At 39.6% G+C, this 20937-nt stretch overlaps 1 protein-coding gene across 11 annotated transcripts in view; it reads left to right on the forward strand.

The window, feature by feature from the left end:
• The window catches only part of HERC1 (HECT and RLD domain containing E3 ubiquitin protein ligase family member 1), a 190046-nt gene that overhangs the window by 40802 nt on the left and 128307 nt on the right, over positions 1-20937 (forward strand). For all 11 annotated transcript variants that reach the window (XM_070421306.1, XM_070421324.1, XM_070421311.1 and 8 more), the window contains exons 4-12: positions 6186-6380; positions 7141-7452; positions 10005-10101; positions 10672-10815; positions 11948-12075; positions 17064-17208; positions 17311-17482; positions 19267-19401; positions 19988-20153. In XM_070421306.1, coding sequence (XP_070277407.1) covers positions 6186-6380; positions 7141-7452; positions 10005-10101; positions 10672-10815; positions 11948-12075; positions 17064-17208; positions 17311-17482; positions 19267-19401; positions 19988-20153 — 1494 coding nt within the window. The remainder of the gene's footprint in view (positions 1-6185; positions 6381-7140; positions 7453-10004; positions 10102-10671; positions 10816-11947; positions 12076-17063; positions 17209-17310; positions 17483-19266; positions 19402-19987; positions 20154-20937) is intronic.

Here is a 20937-nt window from a genome sequence, read left to right on the forward strand (position 1 = left end):
TTCTTCCCCTGACCATTGTGCTCAGTGGTTAGAGCTTCGGCTTGCGAACTGAAGGGCCTGTGCATGGGTTGCAGGTTCGATCCCCGGTCCCGTGTGGGCTCGTGTGGGAGGCAACCAATCTATGTATTTTTCTCACATCAATGCTTTTCTCCCCCCCTTCCCCCCCTTCCACTCTCTAAAAATCAATGGAAAAAATATTCTTGAGTAAGGATTAACAATAACAAAAAAAGTCTTGCCCTGGCCAGTATGGTTCAGTTGGTTGAGTATCTTTCTGTGCAATGAAAGATCACCAGTTTGATTCCGGCCGGGGCACATACTCAGATTGTAGATTCGATCCCCAGTTAGGAGTGTGTCTGAGGAGCTGATTGATGTTTCTCTCTCACATCGGTGTTTCTCTCCTTCCCTCTTTCTCTAAAATCAAATAGAAAAAAAAGTTTTAAATCTTAAATCTTTTTATCTATTGCTTCCCTCCATTTTTTTCCCCCTTTTCTTTCATTGTATTTGTTCGGAAACCTGTGTGTGTTTTTTTGGCTGTAGAATTGCCTACAATCTATATTTTGCTAATTACTCATAATCCAGTTCAGTAGGTCCTATGTATTTTCTGAAAGTTGACAGGTGGATCCAGAGCCTTTGGCAAAATTATATACATGGTGTTGTAATCTTCCATCAAGTTCTCTTTTTTTCGTGATATTAGCAGCCCTGATACTTCATGACTTATTCTATTAATTCATTTGTGGTTGGTTGCAAAATGATGGTATTCTATCATTCCTCTTTCATTTACTAATTAGAATGTTTTTATAAAGAAATGATTCCTTTATTGACCACTTGGTTACTCTGCTATAGTTCATATAGAAAAGGCAGAATAAATGCTTGATTTTCCCCACCTGATTTTTTTATTAAACACTGATTTTTATTTTACTAGGTTTCAGTTTAATGACTCGATCTCCTGTCATCCTTCAAACTTGACCAATTGATTTCATTTGAAAAGCATTAGGAACTGATAGATTTAAACCTATTTGAGTTTCAGTCCATTGAATTATTATCTGTAGTGAAGCTTCTATTGTTTCATATTTGGCCTCTTCCCTCTATTGTTTTTGTGTAATGTTTTTAAAAAAAGGTTTCCCACTATGTTCCTCTTCCCAACTGTATCCTTTCTGTTGACTGTATTCTGTTCAATTTTTGTTTCACTCCCAGTAGTTTCTCCTCAGTGTGGGTGCGCTGTCCTGTAAGGGGATATCAATTTTAAGAGTTCACAAGAGCTAGATTGCTCTAAGTTTTAAACTTTTCATCATGGACCCCTTATACTTATCTGTAGTCAGAGAGAGCACAGCTCTTCGCAGTTGCAACTACTATTCTTAGCTTCTTGGTTCACTGTTCTTTCCAGTGGCTACCTGATTGGTTGTTTTGGTTTCTTTCTTTCTTTCTTCTTTTTTTCTTTTTTCTGTTCTGAGGTCTGTCAGACACTGTTGCTTCCTCCTGCACAAATGTCATTACCACACAGATTTTATTTTGTGTTGGGTGGTGGTTTGTCTCCCCCAGCTTATATTTGGAGTTATTGGAACTGCCCTTGTTGCCTAGTTTTGTTATGAATGCTAAGCATGGTTTTGGAGTTTTGATTTACAGAGAGAGTGGAAGGGAGGGAGAGAGACAGAGAAAGAGAAACATCAATGTGAGAGAGACACAGCGATTGGTTGCCTCCCTTACGTGGGGCAGGAATCAAGCCTGCAACCGAGGTATGTGCCTTTGACTGGAATCAAACTCACAACCCTTCTGTCTGCAGACTGATGCTCTAACCACTGAGCGAATTTTGTCTTCTACTTGCTCTGTGTAGTGATCCAGAAAGTTTAAAAAACTATGTTGCTCCTGCTATTGTCATCTTCCCTGAATCCTACCCACCTCCTAGTTGTTTTCAAAAAATACATTTCTAAGCTCTGTGAGTAGACTTTTTTCTGCCTCCCTTCTCTTGCTTTGGTCGGGGGATGGCTATGATTTTTCTTTTAAGTCATATTATAGTAATACTAGTGGCCCGGTGCATGGATTCGTGCACATTGAAAGGAAATTAATTAGAAAAAATATTTTAATATTGCTATTCACCTTTTCTCTATAATAGAAGGGGACCAAATTCACAGTCGACAATGACAGATCGAAACATACGTGTTATATTTATCGCGCATGCACAAGTCAACATTTATTTTTAAATTGCCAGTGCGCATTATATGTATTAGCCGGTTGGTCGGATGGTTGGACGGACGTACAGTCAGTCACTTAGCCTTTTTTACATATAGATATCTTTAGATGAAATATTCTAACCCACTTGGACCCACCATCCTTTTATCTCCAGCAAAATTTCAGATCTTTTATTAGGGACTGGCAGCTTTCCCTTATACATATTTTGTATGTTCTCAGAACTGTCCTCATTGTTCACTGGAAAATATTTGTCTAGACACATATTATTCCATTGTAGATACTATTTAAAGATTCTGACCTAAATTACTCTATTTCCTTTATGTAATGGGTTAGTAATCAAATATATTGACTATTGCAGATTTGTCTTTTATTGTTTCATTTGATTCAGGAAAAAAACTGAAAGGCAGACAACATATTGACAGCAGTCATAGTCAGAGTTAATATCTGTATTGTCTGGAGTTCATACAAGTCAGTAAAATCTATTAAGCCCCAATAAATAAATAAATAATAAAAAAATAGATGGAAAAACTTCAGTTCTGTTGATAATAAGGAAATGTAAGGTTAAAATAATGCATCCTCTTTTCCCCACTTAAGTTTGCACAAAAGAAAAAAAGCACAATAATTATTATTGGTTTGGATGCAGTGAAAACTTGTACTCATATCACTCTATTTCTTGGTTAGGGTAATTGGGATGGCAATCCTGGGTCCTTCAATTTTGGTAGGGCTGGTAGGATGGGGAAGAAGCCTGGATTTTTAAAAAGCATTATGATTGGCAACAAACTTTACCATTATATTCAACACAAATGGTAAATAAGTCATGATTTTTATTTTATGTGTATACTAGGGGCCCAGTGCATGAATTCATGCACCTTGGATGGAACTGTGGGCCGCGAGGCTGCGGTGGGCATGGGGCAGGTCTTGGCCCATCCTCTGCGCCCCCATCTGGCCCCTCCTACTGCAGCCCCTGGTTCCCTGTCTGCTGGCAGCCCTGCTCCCACCCGCTGACACGGGGTGGAGCCCTCATGGGTGATCGGGGCTGGCAGCCGCCGCTTGCACCTGCTGATGGCGCCGGCAGCGGGTGCGAGCGGCGGCTCCAGTGCCTGCAGCGGGTGCGAGCTGGTCTGTCACCGGCAGTGAGTGTGAGAGGTGGCTACTGGCCCTTATCGCCTCTCAGGAGCAGGGGAAGGTGGAGAAGTTCTGAGGGGTGACTGGGGTCAGCAGCCGCTGCTCGCACCCGCTGATGGCGTAGAACAATTTGTGCCATCGTCAGGCGCCAGCAGCAGGTGCGAGCGGGGCCAGCGCAGGCAGCAGGTGTGAGAGCCAGGTGGGACTGCGGTGCACGGGAGCAAAGAATTTTCAGTAACCACCACAACCTGCCATGTTCCATGCACGCACCCTGGTGGTTAGTGCATGTCATTGCAACCAGTTGTTCTGTTGTTCTGCCGTTCAGTCTATTTGCATATTAGCCTTTTATTATATAGGACTAGAGGCCCGGTGCACAAAAATTTGTGCACTCGAGGGTGGGATCCCTCAGCCCAGCCTGTGCCCTCTCGCAGTCTGGGACACCTTGGGAGATAACGACCTGCTGGCTTAGGCCTGCTCCCGGGTGGCAGAGGGCAGGCCCAATCCCTAGGTGCAGCCCCTGGTCGGGCTCAGAGCAGGGCTGATTGGGGAGTTGGGGCGCTGCCCCCTGTTACTCACAGAGCAGGGCCCATCAGGGGGGTTGGGGCTCCGTACCCTGACACGCACAGAGCAGGGTCGATCAAGGGGTTGGGGAGCTCCCCCCTGTCATGCACACAGCAGGGCCCATCAGGGGGTTGGGGAGCTCCCCCCTGTCACTCACAGAGTAGGGCCGATAGGGGAGCTGGGGCACCACCCCTGTCACACACACAGCAGTGCGGATCAGGGGGTTGGGGCGCCGCACCCTGTCACACTCAGGGCAGGCCCAATAGGGAGGTTATGGTTCTACCCCGTCACACACAGAGCAGGGCCTGGGGGAGTGGGGGTTGGGGCACTGCCCTCTATCACCCACAGAACAGGGCCGATCAGGGGGTTGGGGCGCTGCCACTGTCACACTCAGGGCAGGGCCGATGGGGAGGTTATGGCTCTACCCCATCACACACAGAGCAGGACTCATGGGGAGGTTTGGGGCGCCGCACCCTGTCACACACAGAGCAGGGCTGATCAGGGGGTTGGGGCGCCTTCCCCTGTCACGAACAGAGCAGGGCAGATAGGGAGGTTGTGGCCCTGCCCCCTGTCACACACAGAGCCGCAGGGCGATCAGGGGGTTTGGGCGCTGCCCCCGTCACGCTGATCCCGGTGCCGGGAGGCCTTGTGGCTCTGCTGATCCCGGTGCCGGGAGGCATATTACCCTTTTACTATATAGGATAGAGGCCTGGTGCACGGGTGGGGGCCTGCTGGTTTGCCCTGAAGGGAGTCCTGGATCAGGGTGGGGGTTCCCACTGGGGTGCCTGGCCAGTCTGGGTGAGGGGCTGAGGGCTGTTTTCAGGCTGGCTGGTGACTGAAGCTCCCAACTGCTCCTCTTTTTCTTTTTTTTTTATTCTGGGCCAGCTTTAGCTCTGAGGCTTGGCTCCAGCTCTTAGGCCTCGGCTGCTGAAAGCAGGTATTTGGTTTGTTTGGGTTCTATAATTGTAACACTGTTGCGGTCTTGCTGGCTGAAGCCGGGCTAGCTGAAAGCAGGTTTCTGGGGTTTTGTTTAGCTTCTATATTTGTAACAATGTTTCAAACTGCAAGCTCAGAGGCCGGCAGCAGCAGGCGGGGAACATTGGAGTCCTCCGTCACTGAAGCAAGCAAGCCTCATGTTCGCTTCAAGCTGCCTGGCTGCCGGCTGCCATCTTGGCTGGCAGTTAATTTGCATATCGCCCTGATTAGCCAATGGGAAGGGTAGCGGAGGTATGGCTAATTACCATGTTTCTATTTTATTAGATAGGATTATATAGGATGTGTATACTGTATGTGTGACTATTGAATTGCTCTGGTCTATTACTGTTTTTAGGGTAGCCCTAGTGATATAATAATGTACTGTTTTGGAAAGCAGCTTAGTATATAGTATGTGTCAAGAATCATAAGATTGTTATTATTTTTTATGTAGTAGTCCCATTTCTGAGTTTTCTCTAGGTCTACTGAGGAAGTAATAAAAACGTCATAACAAATATATTAAAAATAGCTTATATTACAAATAAGTAGGAAGGATCTAAATGACCAGTTAAAGGAAAATAGTTAAATACATTGTGATTTTTATATTAGATGGAATATTATCAGTTTAATTAGGATGAGTAGGTAGACAATATGGAAATTTTTGCATGAGTCATTTATATCATCACTTTTTTTTTAATCCTCACCCGAGGATATTTTTCCATTGATTTTTAGAGAGAGTGGAAGAGAGAGGGAAAGACAGAGAAATATCAATGTGAAAGAAACACATCAATTGGTTGCCTCCTGCATGAGCCTCAACCAGGGCTCAGGCCAAGGAGGAGCCTGCAACTGAGGTATGTGCCCTTGATCAGAATTGAACCCAGGACCCTTTGAAGAAAGCTCTATACACTGAGCCAAACTTGTTGGGGGCGGTATCATCATGTTTATATATCCACTGTGATAACTGTTAAAGAACATAAAATTCTGGAAGGACATATGTAAAAAATAGAACATTTATTGTATTATGGTGAGGGGATTATCAGTGGTGGTTTTTTCCTACTTTGGTAAGCTCTGTTTTCCTATAATGCTGTTGTATGCAATAATAAAATTTTTAGTTAAAAAGGTTTGCTTATGTATCTCCATCTCTTCATTTTTGTCATTTTTATTTGTATCTTTTAGTGGTTTATTCTATAGTAGTATATAGTCTAGCCATCTGTGCTTAAGAATGGATGAGTTGTTAGGCTATTTGAGCAGTTGGGAGTTTTAGAAGAAGGAAAGTTAACAGTAAAATGTCTAATTTAAAAATATTTTGACAATTCATTGTATGTTTTTAATTTTAATAGGTTTGCAGAATGGCTTCTGATTACTCAAGAACATGTGCTAGCCCAGATAGCATTCAGACTGGTGATGCTCCCATTGTCTCAGAAACCTGTGAGGTTTATGTTTGGGGGAGCAATAGCAGCCATCAGTTGGTAGAAGGCACACAGGAGAAAATATTACAGCCCAAACTGGCTCCCAGTTTCTCTGATGCTCAGACCGTGAGTTATCTGCATGGTGACAGGGTTTGCTTTAAATAATGTTAAGAGTGTTTTTTAAATTGAGTGAAGATTCTTGATTGTTTCTTATCTCTGTTGTTTCTATATCATACTGTGTTAGTTTTTTCATTTTAATAGAAAAAATATTTTTAGTCCCCCATTTCCCTAATAGTGTTCCCAAGTTTTAAAAAATTAAGTTGAGATCTGGATTTTTAAAGAGTTATGAGTGGCAACATACTTACCATTATATTCAACATAAGTGGTAATACTAAATAAAAACTGGAATTTTTCCCTTTAGCAGATAGGCATGTCACTTTTCTATTATGGTCAGTTTTTTACATTTGTAACTACCGTTAGCCAAGCTAGACGTTCTATTTTATTATTTTCATTAAGACATTTTAAAATGAATTTAGAATATATATGGTTCCATAATGGACCCTAAGAAATTTATAGGAACATTTTATTTTTTATCCTTAAATTTTAAGAAACAACATTTTACTTTGTTGTTTCATTGAACCATGACCAGGTAAATAACCTGGAAAGATAAATATATGTTAATCTGAGCACAACAAAGGCAATGTTTAAAGGCCATTAATGGGTTTCTTAATTTTTTATTTACTTTTCAATCACTACGAAGATCCATGCCCTAGTTGGCTTTAAAAGACTTCTTTTGAGCCTCTTTGGTAAAAACCAGCCTTAAATGTTAACACATTGTTTCTAACAGAAGCATTTTACATTTACATTTCTATTTGTTTGCTTATAGATTGAAGCTGGACAATACTGCACTTTTGTCATTTCTACGGATGGCTCTGTCAGAGCTTGTGGTAAAGGCAGCTATGGGAGACTGGGCCTTGGAGATTCTAATAATCAGTCTACTTTAAAAAAGTTAACATTTGAGCCTCACAGGTCCATTAAAAAGGTTTCATCTTCCAAAGGATCTGATGGTCACACTTTAGCTTTTACCACAGAAGGAGAAGTCTTCAGTTGGGGAGATGGTGATTATGGGAAACTGGGACATGGAAATAGTTCAACACAGAAATATCCCAAGCTTATTCAGGGCCCTCTTCAAGGAAAGGTATGTGTTTTCTTTTTTAACTTAAAAAAATAATTAGATGCACTGGTGCTATCTTTCAGATTTTGTTGTGTTCCTTCTGAAGTTGCGTTCCCCCTAGCTCTTTGGCTTATCTCTTGTATAATTCTTTTATGGTTTACAAAACATTTTCACATACATTATTTAATTTTAGTTTTTATATAACCTTATTCAGGTAGTTTTTCTCATTTCACAGGTAAGGGAACTGAATATGGGGCTCTAAGGAATTTCAGGCCCTTGCTCTCATGGAGCTTTAATCTGTGGGATAAAGATAATAAATCAATAAACAAACAGATAAAATAATTTCAAGTAATAGTAAAGGAAAATTGAGTAATGTAATAGATACTAACTTGGGTGAGGTGTGTGATATTAGATGATTAGGTCAGAGTTCTCTTGGAGGAAGTAGCATTTTAACAGAAACTTACTTGAGGCTTTTTTTTTTCAGGGTCTGCAGTTTTATTAGGTCCCCAAATTATGTGCTGTCATAGTTACAGTATCCCTGGTTTCTGCTTTATGCATCTTAAATCTATCCTAAAAGTTTAATAAGAAAAGCTTGCTTTTATGAAAATAATATTGAAATTGTCATTTCATATGTTTACTTTTTCTGATCTCTAAGTTTGTATTTTTGTAAAAAAATAGATTTTGTTTCATATTTTACAAGAAACATTATATATACAAATCCTGCAGTATAAAATGATTCACATTTTAAATAAATTCATTTTCAGAAAGATTTAAAACAGCATTTGTAACTAAGAATTTTGAGAGAAAATATTTTTCAAAATTATTTCAAATATATATAGTATATTTATATACATATTTATGTATATTTTTAAATTTTTTATTTTATTGTTAAAGTATCATATGTAATGTTACATATATCTCCTTTTTCCCCCATTGATCTCCCCCTGGCCACCACCCCCCCCGCCCCCACATCCCCCCCTTTACCCCCTGCACATGTCCTCACCCCTTTAGTGTCTGTGTCCATTGTTTATGCTTATATGCATGCATACAGGTCCTTTGGTTGATCTCTTACCGCCCCCCCCCCCCCAACCCTTCCCTGCCTTCCCACTGAAATTTGACATGAGGCTTTTAAAGTGGCTAAGTAACTTGCCCAAGGTCACACAAAAATAAACACTAAACCTAAATCTCCTTCCTTAGTATATAATTATATGCATTTATATGGATCTCTCCATTTTAAAATTGTATTCTTTCCATGAAAGTTTCCTCACATAGAAATCTCTTAATGTTTAAGTTTCAATTTTTTGTTGTTGTTGTTAATCCTCACCGGAGGATATTTTTCCATTGATTTTTTAGAGAGAGTAGAAGGGATGGGGAGAGACAGAGTGAGAAAACATCGATGTGAGAGAGACACATGGATTGATTGCCTCCCACCCACACCCTGACCAGGGCTAGGGCTTGAGCCTGCAACCTAGGTACGAGCCCTTGACCAGAATCGAACCTGAGACCCTTCAGTCCACAGATGGACAGTATATCTGCTGAGCCAAACTGGCTAGGGCTAAGTTTTACTTTTATATCTGAATTACATGTAGGACACTTTTCCTACATGGGAGGTTGGTTGACAAGGTTGGCTAATCAAATTAATTTTAGTTTATTGTAACTTTCAGTATTTTAATTTAGACATCAACCCCAAGCAGTGACCTTTGGAATATTCCACTTGACAATATCAGGGGATACTTGATAAGATGTTGAATATAGGGCTCAAGGGAACTTCAGATAAACACTATTTGAAGTTGTATATTCCTAGTCTTTGTACCTCCTTTCTTCCTTAATTACAATTTTTTTAAATTAGTTCTAATTTTTTATCTTAGACAAACTAGAAATTGAAAAGACATGGAGTTATTGGTGTAGATTTTTTTTCTGTGCATCTTTTTTCAGTAGTCAGTGATTTTGATCAGTGTTAGAAGGTATGAGTGGTCCCCAAAATATATTGGTATATGCTTTTATTCCCCTAATTTTTACTCACCAAGTTTTTACCCTACTGTCAGGAGTTTCATTAATGTAAACTTATATATTGCTTAGATCTTTCTGCATTGGTAATAGTGTGTTTTTGAGAGTTATTCCTATTATATAATGAGTTTTATTTGATTAGCCAGGATTGCAGATTTTATTTTAATGTTTTATTTAAACTTTTTTTTATTGTTCCATGAGTGTTTAGCCCTCTCCAACTCTTTGAGTAAAGACTTGAGTAGTGATATTCTTGCAAGTGATAGATTGATATATTTGGGATTGGGGGAGTTGCTAGCTTTTACCCTGCCTTTGTGTGAATTGAATTAAGAAAAATTATCCTCTCCTTTGAGTGGAAACCAGTGTTTGTGGCCTGGCCAATGTAGAGCATATAGCCACTGCTCTAAAATACAGAACGTATTTCAGCACCTTCTTGACCCTTTAGCCAGGCAGCCTTGTCCTGGATGAGTTGTGAATATCAGTATCTTTGAAGTCTCTTCATATGGGGTCAAATATGAACTATATGTTTTTTCATCTTCATGTTCATCAAATTCACTTTGTGTGCAATGCAGGTAGTTGTTTGTGTGTCGGCTGGATACAGACATAGCGCTGCTGTAACAGAGGATGGTGAATTGTACACATGGGGTGAAGGAGACTTTGGAAGATTAGGTAACATTTTTTAATTGAAATTATTCTCATAGAAAAATAGAAATGATGATGGTTATTGAGTGAGACTAGAATTAATAGGCCAAAGACTGTAATTTATTTTGTTATTTTTTTTAAGTTCAGAGGAAGATAAGTTTATATACAGAATACCTAGATTTTGGTGCTAAAATTTGAAAATGTAATGAAATCTATCAAGTATTTACTGAGTATACTATGAGCAGGCACTGCAGGATTTCAGTGATAAGAAAGATACCATCATGATCTTGGTGTGTATAATCTAGTGGGAAGGGAAAACAAATCAATATGAGCATGATACTAGACAGCATTTGACAAAGTGCTGTGAGAGGAGCATAAATAGAATGTTCTAATGAGTCATTGGGGAGACTGGGTGACACAGTTTGGGAGTTGTCTAGAAGATTTGATGAGAGAAGATGATAGAAATGATTCTGTTTTTCATATTTATCTGTACTTAAAAATGCATCAATTCTATTAATTTGTAATGTGTATTCCAGCTGTGAAGTAATGGCCAAAAGAAGAAGAGTTAACATTTCTTTTTTGTTGTGTTTTACCAAGGTCACGGTGACAGTAATAGCCGTAACATTCCAACATTAGTAAAAGACATTAGCAATGTAGGAGAAGTTTCTTGTGGCAGTTCACATACTATTGCTTTATCTAAAGATGGGAGAACTGTATGGTCGTTTGGAGGAGGAGACAATGGTATGTAAATATTTATTGGTTGATTACTTTAGCCTTTTTTCCTGAGATTTTTAAAAATTATTTTTCAGTTGTACATGTCTATTGTAGAAAAACCAAATACTGATGGCAGAAATTAAAAAACCTAAAATGAACTGTTTCTACAAATGTTGCTATAACCATAGTTAAAACCTTGGTAGATAGACATCTAAATATGTATGCATTTACACAAATTTGTACATACTATATATTGCTGCACAGATGTCTTTTAAAAACCAAAGCCGGCCTATATTTACCATAGATATTATTTAATAACCTGCTGGTTTTTAAATAATCTAACAGTATTTTATGAATATCTTTCTATGTCAACAAGCATGGCTCTACATTTTTCTTTTAAATGGCTCAAAGTGTTCTTTCATGCGATTGTAGCACAACTGATAAAACTAGTTTATTGTTGAGTATTTAGAGCAGGGGTCCTCAAACTATGGCCGCGGGCCACATGCAAATACAAATACTGTATTTGTTCCCGTTTTGTTTTTTTACTTCAAAATAAGATATGTGCAGTGTGCATAGGAATTTGTTCATAGTTTTTTTTTAAACTATAGTCCAGCCCTCCAACGGTCTGAGGGACAGTGCTTAAAAAGTTTGAGGACCCCTGATTTAGAGAGTTTCCATTTTTTTTCAGTATTAAAAACAGTACAATGAATGACTAAATCTTTGTCCACTTTACTTAGTAACTCCTATCAGCAATGTGAGAGTGCTCACTTCCCCATATTCTTTAATACCCCACTAGGTATTAAAGTAAGATAATTTAAAACATTATTTCAATAGTGAAAATAATATTTAAATTGCATTTCTTTGGTTCTTAGTAAGGTTGAATATATGTTAGCCATTTGTTTTTCTTCTTTAGTGATTTGCCAAGTTTTCTAGTTCATGAACTATTAAATCTTTTCAAAAATTAAAAACAATTATTTCATATGCACTCTAATATAGGAGCTATTTAGTATATCAGCAAATTTGAAGTTAGAAATATCACTATAAAAGGAGAGAAAAACAGAAAAATAGTCTATATCTATCTTAAAGTGGTTTTAATTGCAAGAATAAAGGTTCTTTAAAAAAAATAAATTATTTAACTTGAATGTGTTTGTTTTCATAGGCAAACTTGGCCATGGTGATACCAACAGGGTGTATAAACCTAAAGTTATTGAAGCTTTACAAGGAATGTTCATACGCAAAGTTTGTGCTGGGAGTCAGTCTTCACTTTCTTTGACATCAACAGGGCAGGTAAGACTAAGGGATGAGCATGAAGGCTTAGATCATTTCCTAGAACTAGGTGACTAAAAAGTAATTTAAATTTTAAAGTTAAAAAATACATTTAAAACATATATATTTTCTCCTGTTTGAAGTACAGTATCTGAGAAGGAATCAGATTTTCTGAACTGGCCTGTGTGACCCAGGTAAACCTGCCCTTAGCCCCCTGTTCTTTGTATTAAGATGGTTTTGTAACACCTTTTATCACTCAGCAACACTTAAGTATTTTCCTAAAAATCATGGATAGTGGGGCAAAGAGAAACTAGCTCTTGCTGGAACCAGTGATATGAACTAACTAACAAAGAAAGAAGGTGATCAAAAGAGAGGGTAAGGAGAACATTTTCGTATGGAAAATAATCTGAGAGGCTTAGGTGTCCCGAGAAAGGGTTAGTCCGGCTTAGGATAGTCAGAATTTTACAAGCTCTTTATAAACTTTTGAACTTATACATGAGTATCTTGACTTCCCTTTGTTTGTTGGTGATGGAAAGGGTCCTGGTATGGTGATAGACTGACAGTACTTTCCTGCTTACATCCATCAGCAATGACAGTGGAAAAGGGAGCTAACCATACATTCGCTCACATGTAGGAATCCCGATGTGCCAGGTATTGTTATAAAAATGTTTTCTAACTAAATCAAAAGGCAGATAAGCAGCAAAGTGGAAATTAACATATAACTAAAAAAAATTTTTTTCGAGAGACTTGAATGCCTTGTGTCCTAAAATATCTACCTCATGCCCTAGCCGGTTAGCTCAGTTGGTTAGAATGTCATCCCCATACACCAAGGTTGCGGGCTCTGTCCCCAGCCAGGGCACATATAAGAATCAACCAATCTACACTAATAAAAGAGAAAGATGCAAATTGACCATATCTTCGTGTTGCCCACCAGCCAGTCAGGAGTGAGGATGCAAATTAACCTTATCGCCTCTGTGGAGACTGACAGTAGAGAGGAAGCAGCTCCCAGCACAGCATGGCCTGCTTGGCCGTCGCTGCGGCGACCCAGGAGCAGGCAAGCGTGGCCCGCAGGCAGCTCCCAGAACAGCCCGCGGCGACCCAGGGGGCAGGGAAGCACGGCCTGCGGGCAGCACCCAGGACAGCCTGCTTGGCCGTCACTGCAGTGTAGAGCAGGCAGGCCCCGCAGAGAGCAGAGAACCATGAGGAGCGGGCCTAAGCCATCAGTAGGACATCCCCTGAGGGCTCCCGGATTGGAGAGGGTGCAGGTCAGGCTGAGGGAAAAACACACACACACACACACACACACACACACACACACACACCTGTGCACTAATTTCGTGCACCGGGCTCCTAGTGAGTACATAAATAAGTGGAGCAACAGATCTGTTTCTTTCTCTCTCTCTCTCTCTCTCTCTCTCTCTCGCTCTCTCTCTCTCCCTCTCCCTCTCCCCTCCCCTCTTCCCCCTTCCCCTCTTCCCCCCTTTTCCCCCTCTCCCCTCTCCCCTCTCCCCTTTCCTCTCTCCCCTCTCTTCCCTTTTCTCTCTTCTACCCTCCTCTCCCTCTTTCTCTCTAAAAAAATCAATCAATAAATTTTAAAAAATCTACCTCAAACTATCACCTTGTACTTCACTACATTAGTTATCCTATCTAATAAAGAAGGAATATGCTAATTGACCCTCATGCTGTTGCAAAGATGGTGGCACCCACAACCAATAAGGAGGGAATATGCTAATTGACTGCCATACCACAAAAAGATGGTGGTGCCCACAGCCACAAGATAGCGATGCCCAGTCTCCTCAGTCCCCAGCCGCCCAGGGCTGGCCCAAGGTGTAGGCAAACCTTGGATGGTGGCTGCCCAGCCTCCCAGGGCCAGCTCGAGGCGCAGGCAAGCCTCGGATGGCAGCTGCCCCAGGCTCAGGTAGCCAGGGCCGGCTGAGGCTTCTGCTTCTGGCAGTGGCAGCAGCAGAGGTGTGATGGGGATGTCGCCTTCCCCTGATCACCGGGTCGCCTCCCTCCCCGAGGGCTCCCAGACTGTGAGAGGGGGCAGGCTGGGCTGAGGGACACCCCCCCTCCCCAGTGCATGAATTTTCATGCACCGGGCCTCTAGTTTGTTATAATGCTGGTTGCTACCTTAAAACTTAAAACTTATCTTTTACATCTTTCTCACTGAGAGTTTTGTGCTAAGAATCAATGAATTGAAGCCAGAAGATGCTCATTTATTTGTTGTATAACCACAGGCAAATCACTGACCTCCTTTGAGTATCAGTGCTTCTTTTGCAAGAGAGGGGTAATAATTTCTGCTTTGCTTACAAATGATCATAAACAACAATTATTTGAATGGAAAGTTTCTATAAACCAAGAAGTACTGTTTAACTACTAGTCGCTAATCCTTCTATATAATAAAAGCCTAATATGCTAAGTGTCTGGTTGTCCGGTCATCCGTTCAACTAATCAAAGCGTAATATGCTGATATGCTAAGGCCGCTCAACCGCTTGCTCTGACGTGCACTGACTACCAGGGGTCAGACACTCCAACTGGTAGGTTAGCTTGCTGCTGGGGTCTGGCCGATCAGGATGGAGCGAGATGGGCCGGACATGCCCTGGAGCTCTTCTGTGGTCCATCCCTGGCTGGCCAACCTCCCGCGTCCCTCCCCGGCCCTGATCGTGCACTGGTGGGGTCCCTCGCCCTGGCCTGCACCCTCTTGCAATTTGGGACCCCTCATGGGATGTCAGAGAGCCAGTTTTGGCCTGATCCCACAGGCCAGGCCGAGGGACCCCACTGGTGCACGAATTTGTGCCCCGGTCCTCTAGTAATATAATAATAGTAATAAATTCAGTACATTAAATTCCAAAGAAAAGTGTAAAGTATTTGCACTATGAGTACACTAAGTTATGTGAAGTCAAATACATAAACTGAGAAAAAAATAAAGTGAGAGAGATACTTTTGAATGGTAAGGGTACTTCTGTTTACCATTATACTACTAGCTGAGTATGAAATGAATATCTACTTTTTCCTTGGTTCATCTCAGTTCCTTAGGCCTCTTCAGTGCTAACTCACCACCATATTAAGTGTGATTGTTGTGTTGAAAAATACAGTATGTATGCAAGCCAAGTAGTTCTTCATCTTGTGTTCAAGCAAAGGAATACTGCAATAGCAAAACTTAGCTCTGTGAGTCTTTTTTGGGGGTCGTGTCGGTGGGGGGCAGGCACAGGTACGGCTGTGCTCCTGAGAGGGAGAGCACAAGCTGTGTGGGTCTTAATGAGTGACAGTATTATATTGTATTTGAATGATTTAGGAGATTTTCAATGACATTGGCTATATTTTTTATCAATTTATTTATCTTTAGTTCCTAACCCCTCTTAACATAAGCCTTTCTTGTACTGGAATTATGTGGCATTTTATACTTAAATAAGTTTTCTGGCAACTGGTACAAGTATTTGCTCTTCATTTTTTTGTTGAAGAGGTTTAACCTCTCAGTAGTCTTTCCTGAAATAATTGCAAGACAAAATAATTCCCAAACTTGATGGCACAAATATAAGAGTCTATAAGACCCATTGAAAGAAAACAAGTTGTTCAGTGTTGGGGTCCAACCCCAACAGGTCCAGGGATCCCCAAAGGTGTGGACGGAGTCGGCGAAGAAGGAATGACATGGAGACAGCGTTCAGTTGATCAGCAGCCTAGCCAGGATCTCTAGCCAAGTTCTGGTCAGGATCTCCAGCGAAGTTCTGGTTAGGATCTCCAGCCAGGTGCTGTGTCCATGTTCTCTTGCTAGGTTCTCCAGCCAGGTTCTGTCCAGGTTCTTCAGCCAGGTTCAGTCACCAGGTTCTAGTCAGGTTCTCTTGCCATGTTCTGTCTAGGTTCTGTCCAGGATCTTTTGCCATGTTCTCTCCCTAGGTTCTCTCTCTAGGTTCTGTATAGGATCTCCAGCCAAGTCCTGTCTCTTGGTTCTCTCTCTAGGTTCTCTGTCTTGTTGTCTTGTTACATCTGTATTTATACCAGTTGATTTTAATCCTGTCAATTTCTATTGCAAAGGTTAGGGCGTTTCTTATCTCCATTCCAGGGAGTAAAGATTATGTAGCTTAAGGGTGATTGTTTGTAGTTAAAGTGATTAACTACCCGCCTGGCACTTAGTTAAGAGGTTTTATCCCCTCCTTAACTTCAGGGAAAAATCCTTACCTGGGGAAACAACCTTTCTCGGAGAGGTGACCTTGGTTAAAACACATAGTGCTAAAGGGAGCAAACATATTAAGAACAGTATGCCATATACGCCAGGTACCTTGAAACATATGCTGTGCAGATGTTTCTTCTCTGCAGCGACTGTGTCAAGCAGCAAGGATGGACCGGCTCCCGGCAGTTCAGTTTGCTGATTATTTTGATTTTGGGTTGCCAAATTGGCAGTCATTTATTCTTTTATATTCCATATTTTTCACCTCTTATTTCCCTCAAACATCTTTAATCAGTATTAGTCAAAAATAAAGATGTTTGTTTCACATGGTCCTCTTTCTAAGTGGTAATTAAAATTGTTATCACAATGAGGTAAGGTATTTTTCAACTAAATCATAAATGGCAGTTTTGTGATTTATAGAAATTTTTTTTATATGATCACACCTTGGTCTAGTCAACACAATAATATTTGTTGGGACTTTCAATGTAAGAAACATGTAAAGGAGGAGTTTTAAGATAGCAACAGTATTTCTAAGCTACTAAGCTTGGGCAAATATAACACAATGCAAGCCAATAAGTAGCTTTGGCAGTATCTCTCAGAAGATCATTCTATATGTTTTTTTATGACCAATTATTTTTCTTTCAGCTCAGGTTTTTGTCTGCCTATATAATGAACTTTTAAAAACAGCAAAATAAATTACTATAAGCATCTTTAAAAGAATCAAAACAATAAATACTATTGTTAACAATAAAGTTATTATTTAGTATTAAACCACATTGTTCTTTATGATATTTATTCCTAATTTCTCAGGTTATTATGTGTAGTGTATTTCTGTTTGTTTCAGGTCTATGCTTGGGGCTGTGGAGCTTGTCTAGGTTGTGGTTCTTCAGAAGCTACAGCTTTGAGACCCAAGCTTATTGAAGAACTGGCTGCCACCAGAATAGTTGATATTTCTATTGGAGACAGTCATTGTTTGGCTCTTTCTCATGGTAAAGTCATTTGTTTTTAAGAAATAGTATTAACTATCAACTTCCACGAATACATTACATTTAAATTGGGCTTTTCTTTTGTTCTTTGTGTTTTGTTTTTAGATAATGAAGTTTATGCCTGGGGGAATAACTCAATGGGGCAGTGTGGACAAGGAAATTCCACAGGTCCTATTACTAAACCAAAGAAAGTGAGTGGCTTAGATGGCATAGCTATTCAGCAGATCTCTGCTGGAACATCACATAGTCTGGCATGGACTGCTCTTCCTAGAGACAGGTAAGAGTGGCCACATTTAAAAAATTTTGTGTTTTAATAACAGTAGCACTAGTAAAATTAGAAATAATTGTGCTTTGTTTATAAAATACCCTTCTGAACATTTTTAGTATTGTTTTTTTATTATCATAAGTTGACATTAGATTTCTTTCCATTTGAATATTGGGGTTAGATATGTTTTATAAGCATAACTTATATGTTTTATAAGTTATCCCCTGTATTTAAGATATTTTCTTAATTTGTCTTCTAAACATTTTGAATTTCTTCTGTGTCCAGATAATGATTTTTTTAAAAAAATGTTTTATTTCAGAGAGAGGAAGGGAGAGAAATAGAAACATCAGTGATGAGAGAGAATCACTGATTGACTGCCTCCTGCACACCCCCTACTGGGGATAGAGCCCACAACCTGGGCATGTGCCCTGACCTGTTAGTGAACTGTGACCTCCTGGTTCATGGGTCGATGCTCAACCATTGAGTCACACTGGCCGGGCCCAGATAATTATTTTAAAATTAAATGTGTAAATATCAACAGGAAATTATATTAAAATAATCAAAACCAGAAGTAGGCTTAATTGATTTAAATAATTAATTAGCCTCTGTACCCTTTATCTGGTTGGTTTTTTGCCGGACTTTTAAATAAAATAAGTTACTTTTTGTAGAAATTTAGCTCTTTCGTGAAGTGATAATAAACATAGATCTGGTTAATTGGGTTGGTGACTTTTAGCCAATATTAGGAGATTGAATTTTAAGGAATTTGAGGGTTGTTTCAGATATTTTTAGATGCATGTGGGCTAATTTACAACCTAGAATGTATGTTGACCCTTGAACAACATGGCTTTAACTGTGCTGGTCCACTTATACATACACAGATTTTTTCCCAATAAATATACAGCCAGTACTCCATATCTGTGCATTTTGCATCCACGAATTCAGTCAATTGCTGGGAATCTGTGGAAGTTGGCCCAACTGTATGCATTTTTCTCTGCCATTTTATATAGGGGACATGAGTACCTGCGGATTTTGGTATTCACAAGGGGCGGGGAGGCGGCGGATGTGTCCTACAACCAATCCTGTGCAGATACTGAGGGACAACTACAGTTAAGTTTTTGGGGATTCAAAAGTTCTACATGGATTTTTTACTGCACTTGGGTAGAGAGTCAGCACCTGTAACCCCTGCATTGTTCAATGGTCAACTGTATTTGCATTCTAGACCTTTGATTCAGGTGGGTTTTTTTATGACATTGTAACCAATTAAATACATTTTTACCCTCTAAAACAAAAGCCCAGAAGTATAATAAGTTGAATATAAATAATTTATATTAGTATTAACTCTGCAACTTCCCATTTTATATGTAGGTAGTTTGTTTCCAAGATCTTGAAAATCTTCACAAGAGTTTTTAGGAGTTTTTCTTTTAATAGATATCAGTATGTCACTGTATAGAGTCAGGCTATGTTTCTTAAAATGAAATACACATTTTATAGACCCTTAGAAGGGGTTATAGTAGATCATGTGTCTCAGCCTTCTGCCTTCAGGTGAGTGAATATCCAAACCTTACAAAACAGATGGTGGTTATATATTTTCTTCTTGAAGAACTCTAGGGATGGCCAATTCTTGGTTTTCCTCAGTTGCTAAAATGAAGGGTTTTATCACCTTTATAATCAAGAAAGTTTTCTGTGTATCTTGTTGAAACTTTCAGCTTTAGTAATGGTTTAGATTTTGTTTTTGATCATGTGTAAAAATTTTATGTTAAGGCGGTTCCATGATTTTTCTTAATGCTTTTTTCTAGACAAGTTGTTGCATGGCACCGACCTTATTGTGTAGATCTTGAAGAGAGTACCTTCTCACACCTGCGTTCTTTTCTTGAGAGATACTGTGATAAAATAAACAGTGAGATTCCCCCACTCCCTTTCCCTTCATCAAGGTATGTTCTGTATATGTGTATTTGTGTGTGCATACGTGCATGTCTATTAATTACTCATTTCAAGTTTTGACTTATTTATTTATTTATTTTTTGGAATGCTGGATGAATTTATTTTTATAATTCTTTATTGTTTAAAGTAGTGGTTGCCAACCTTTAGGACCTCATGGACTGCTAGTGGTCTTCGGACCACCGGTTGGCGACGCTGCGTCTAAGGTTTCCTTAAACCAGCGGTCGCCAACCTTTTGGACCTCACGGACTACTGGTTGGCAACTGCTGGTTTAGAGTATTACATAGGTTTCCTTTTCCCCCATGGACCTCTCCCCAGAGTTTTGACTTACTATTCTTTCTTGTTTGATTTTCCTCTCAATTATATGAAATTCTTTACAATCTAAAAAAGAGCTAAACTTTAGATACTTGTTGACAATAATCTTTTAGGAGAGTTACCCATAATTTCATGAATCATGTTTTAAAAATTACTGTTGGTCATAATTTCACAAAATTTTTAAAGAGAAAAAAATGTTACTGAAACTGGAAAGCACGTGTTCTTTTATGTTCCAAAAGTTCACTGCAGTTTATTTGGTTTCAGGGAACACCATAGTTTCCTCAAGCTGTGCCTGAAGCTGCTATCAAATCACCTTGCTCTTGCACTTGCGGGAGGGGTAGCTACCAGCATTCTTGGGAGACAGGCAGGTCCACTTCGAAATTTGCTCTTCAGATTGATGGACTCAACTGTCCCAGATGAAATCCAAGAGGTAAGAGTATAGGACTCATGAATCTGTATCTCAAGGCACATTTTTCTCTGAGGTTGTAGCTTATAAATTCAACTATATCTTAGAAAACTTCAGTTGGATGTTCTTTCCCCTACTCCTATTTTCTTGGGAGAACAAATGTTTTTGGTCAATCTGTCCTTTAAAATAGAGAAACCCTTTCAGTCCCTGCTATCCTGCCAGGTTAGGTTTCTCTTATATGTGTTCTCATTGTAAGGCATTGTATTGAAGTTGTCTATTTATAAACATGCCTGTTTTTGAACACCAGAAAATGAATTTATGAGGGCAATGACCTAGTTTATTTTTTATTATGGTAAAATACATATAATATAAAATTTACCATCTTAACTATTTTTTAAGTGTACAGTTCAGTGGTATTAAATACATTCATAATGTTGTACAGCTATTACCACCATCCATCTCCATAACTTTTCATTTTATAAAATTGAAATTCTATATCCATGTTTAATAACTTCCCATTTTCCCTCCCTCCAGCTCCTGGCAATTACCATTCTACTTTTTGTCTCTATGACTTGGATATGCTAGGTGTGTCATATAAGTGGAATCATATACTGTTTGTCTATTCATAACTAGCTTGTTTCATTTATTATAATGTCTTCAAGATTCATCTATGTCAGGGGTGGGCAAACTTTTTGACTCGAGGGCCACAATGGGTTCTTAAACTGGACCAGAGGGCCGGAACAAAAGCATGGATGGAGTGTTTGTGTGAACTAATATAAATTCAAAGTAAACATCATTACATAAAAGG

This window comes from Myotis yumanensis, unplaced genomic scaffold, assembly GCF_028538775.1.
Source record: "Myotis yumanensis isolate MYYU_CA2020_CCGP unplaced genomic scaffold, mMyoYum1.0.hap1 SCAF_1, whole genome shotgun sequence".
NCBI lineage: Eukaryota > Metazoa > Chordata > Mammalia > Chiroptera > Vespertilionidae > Myotis > Myotis yumanensis.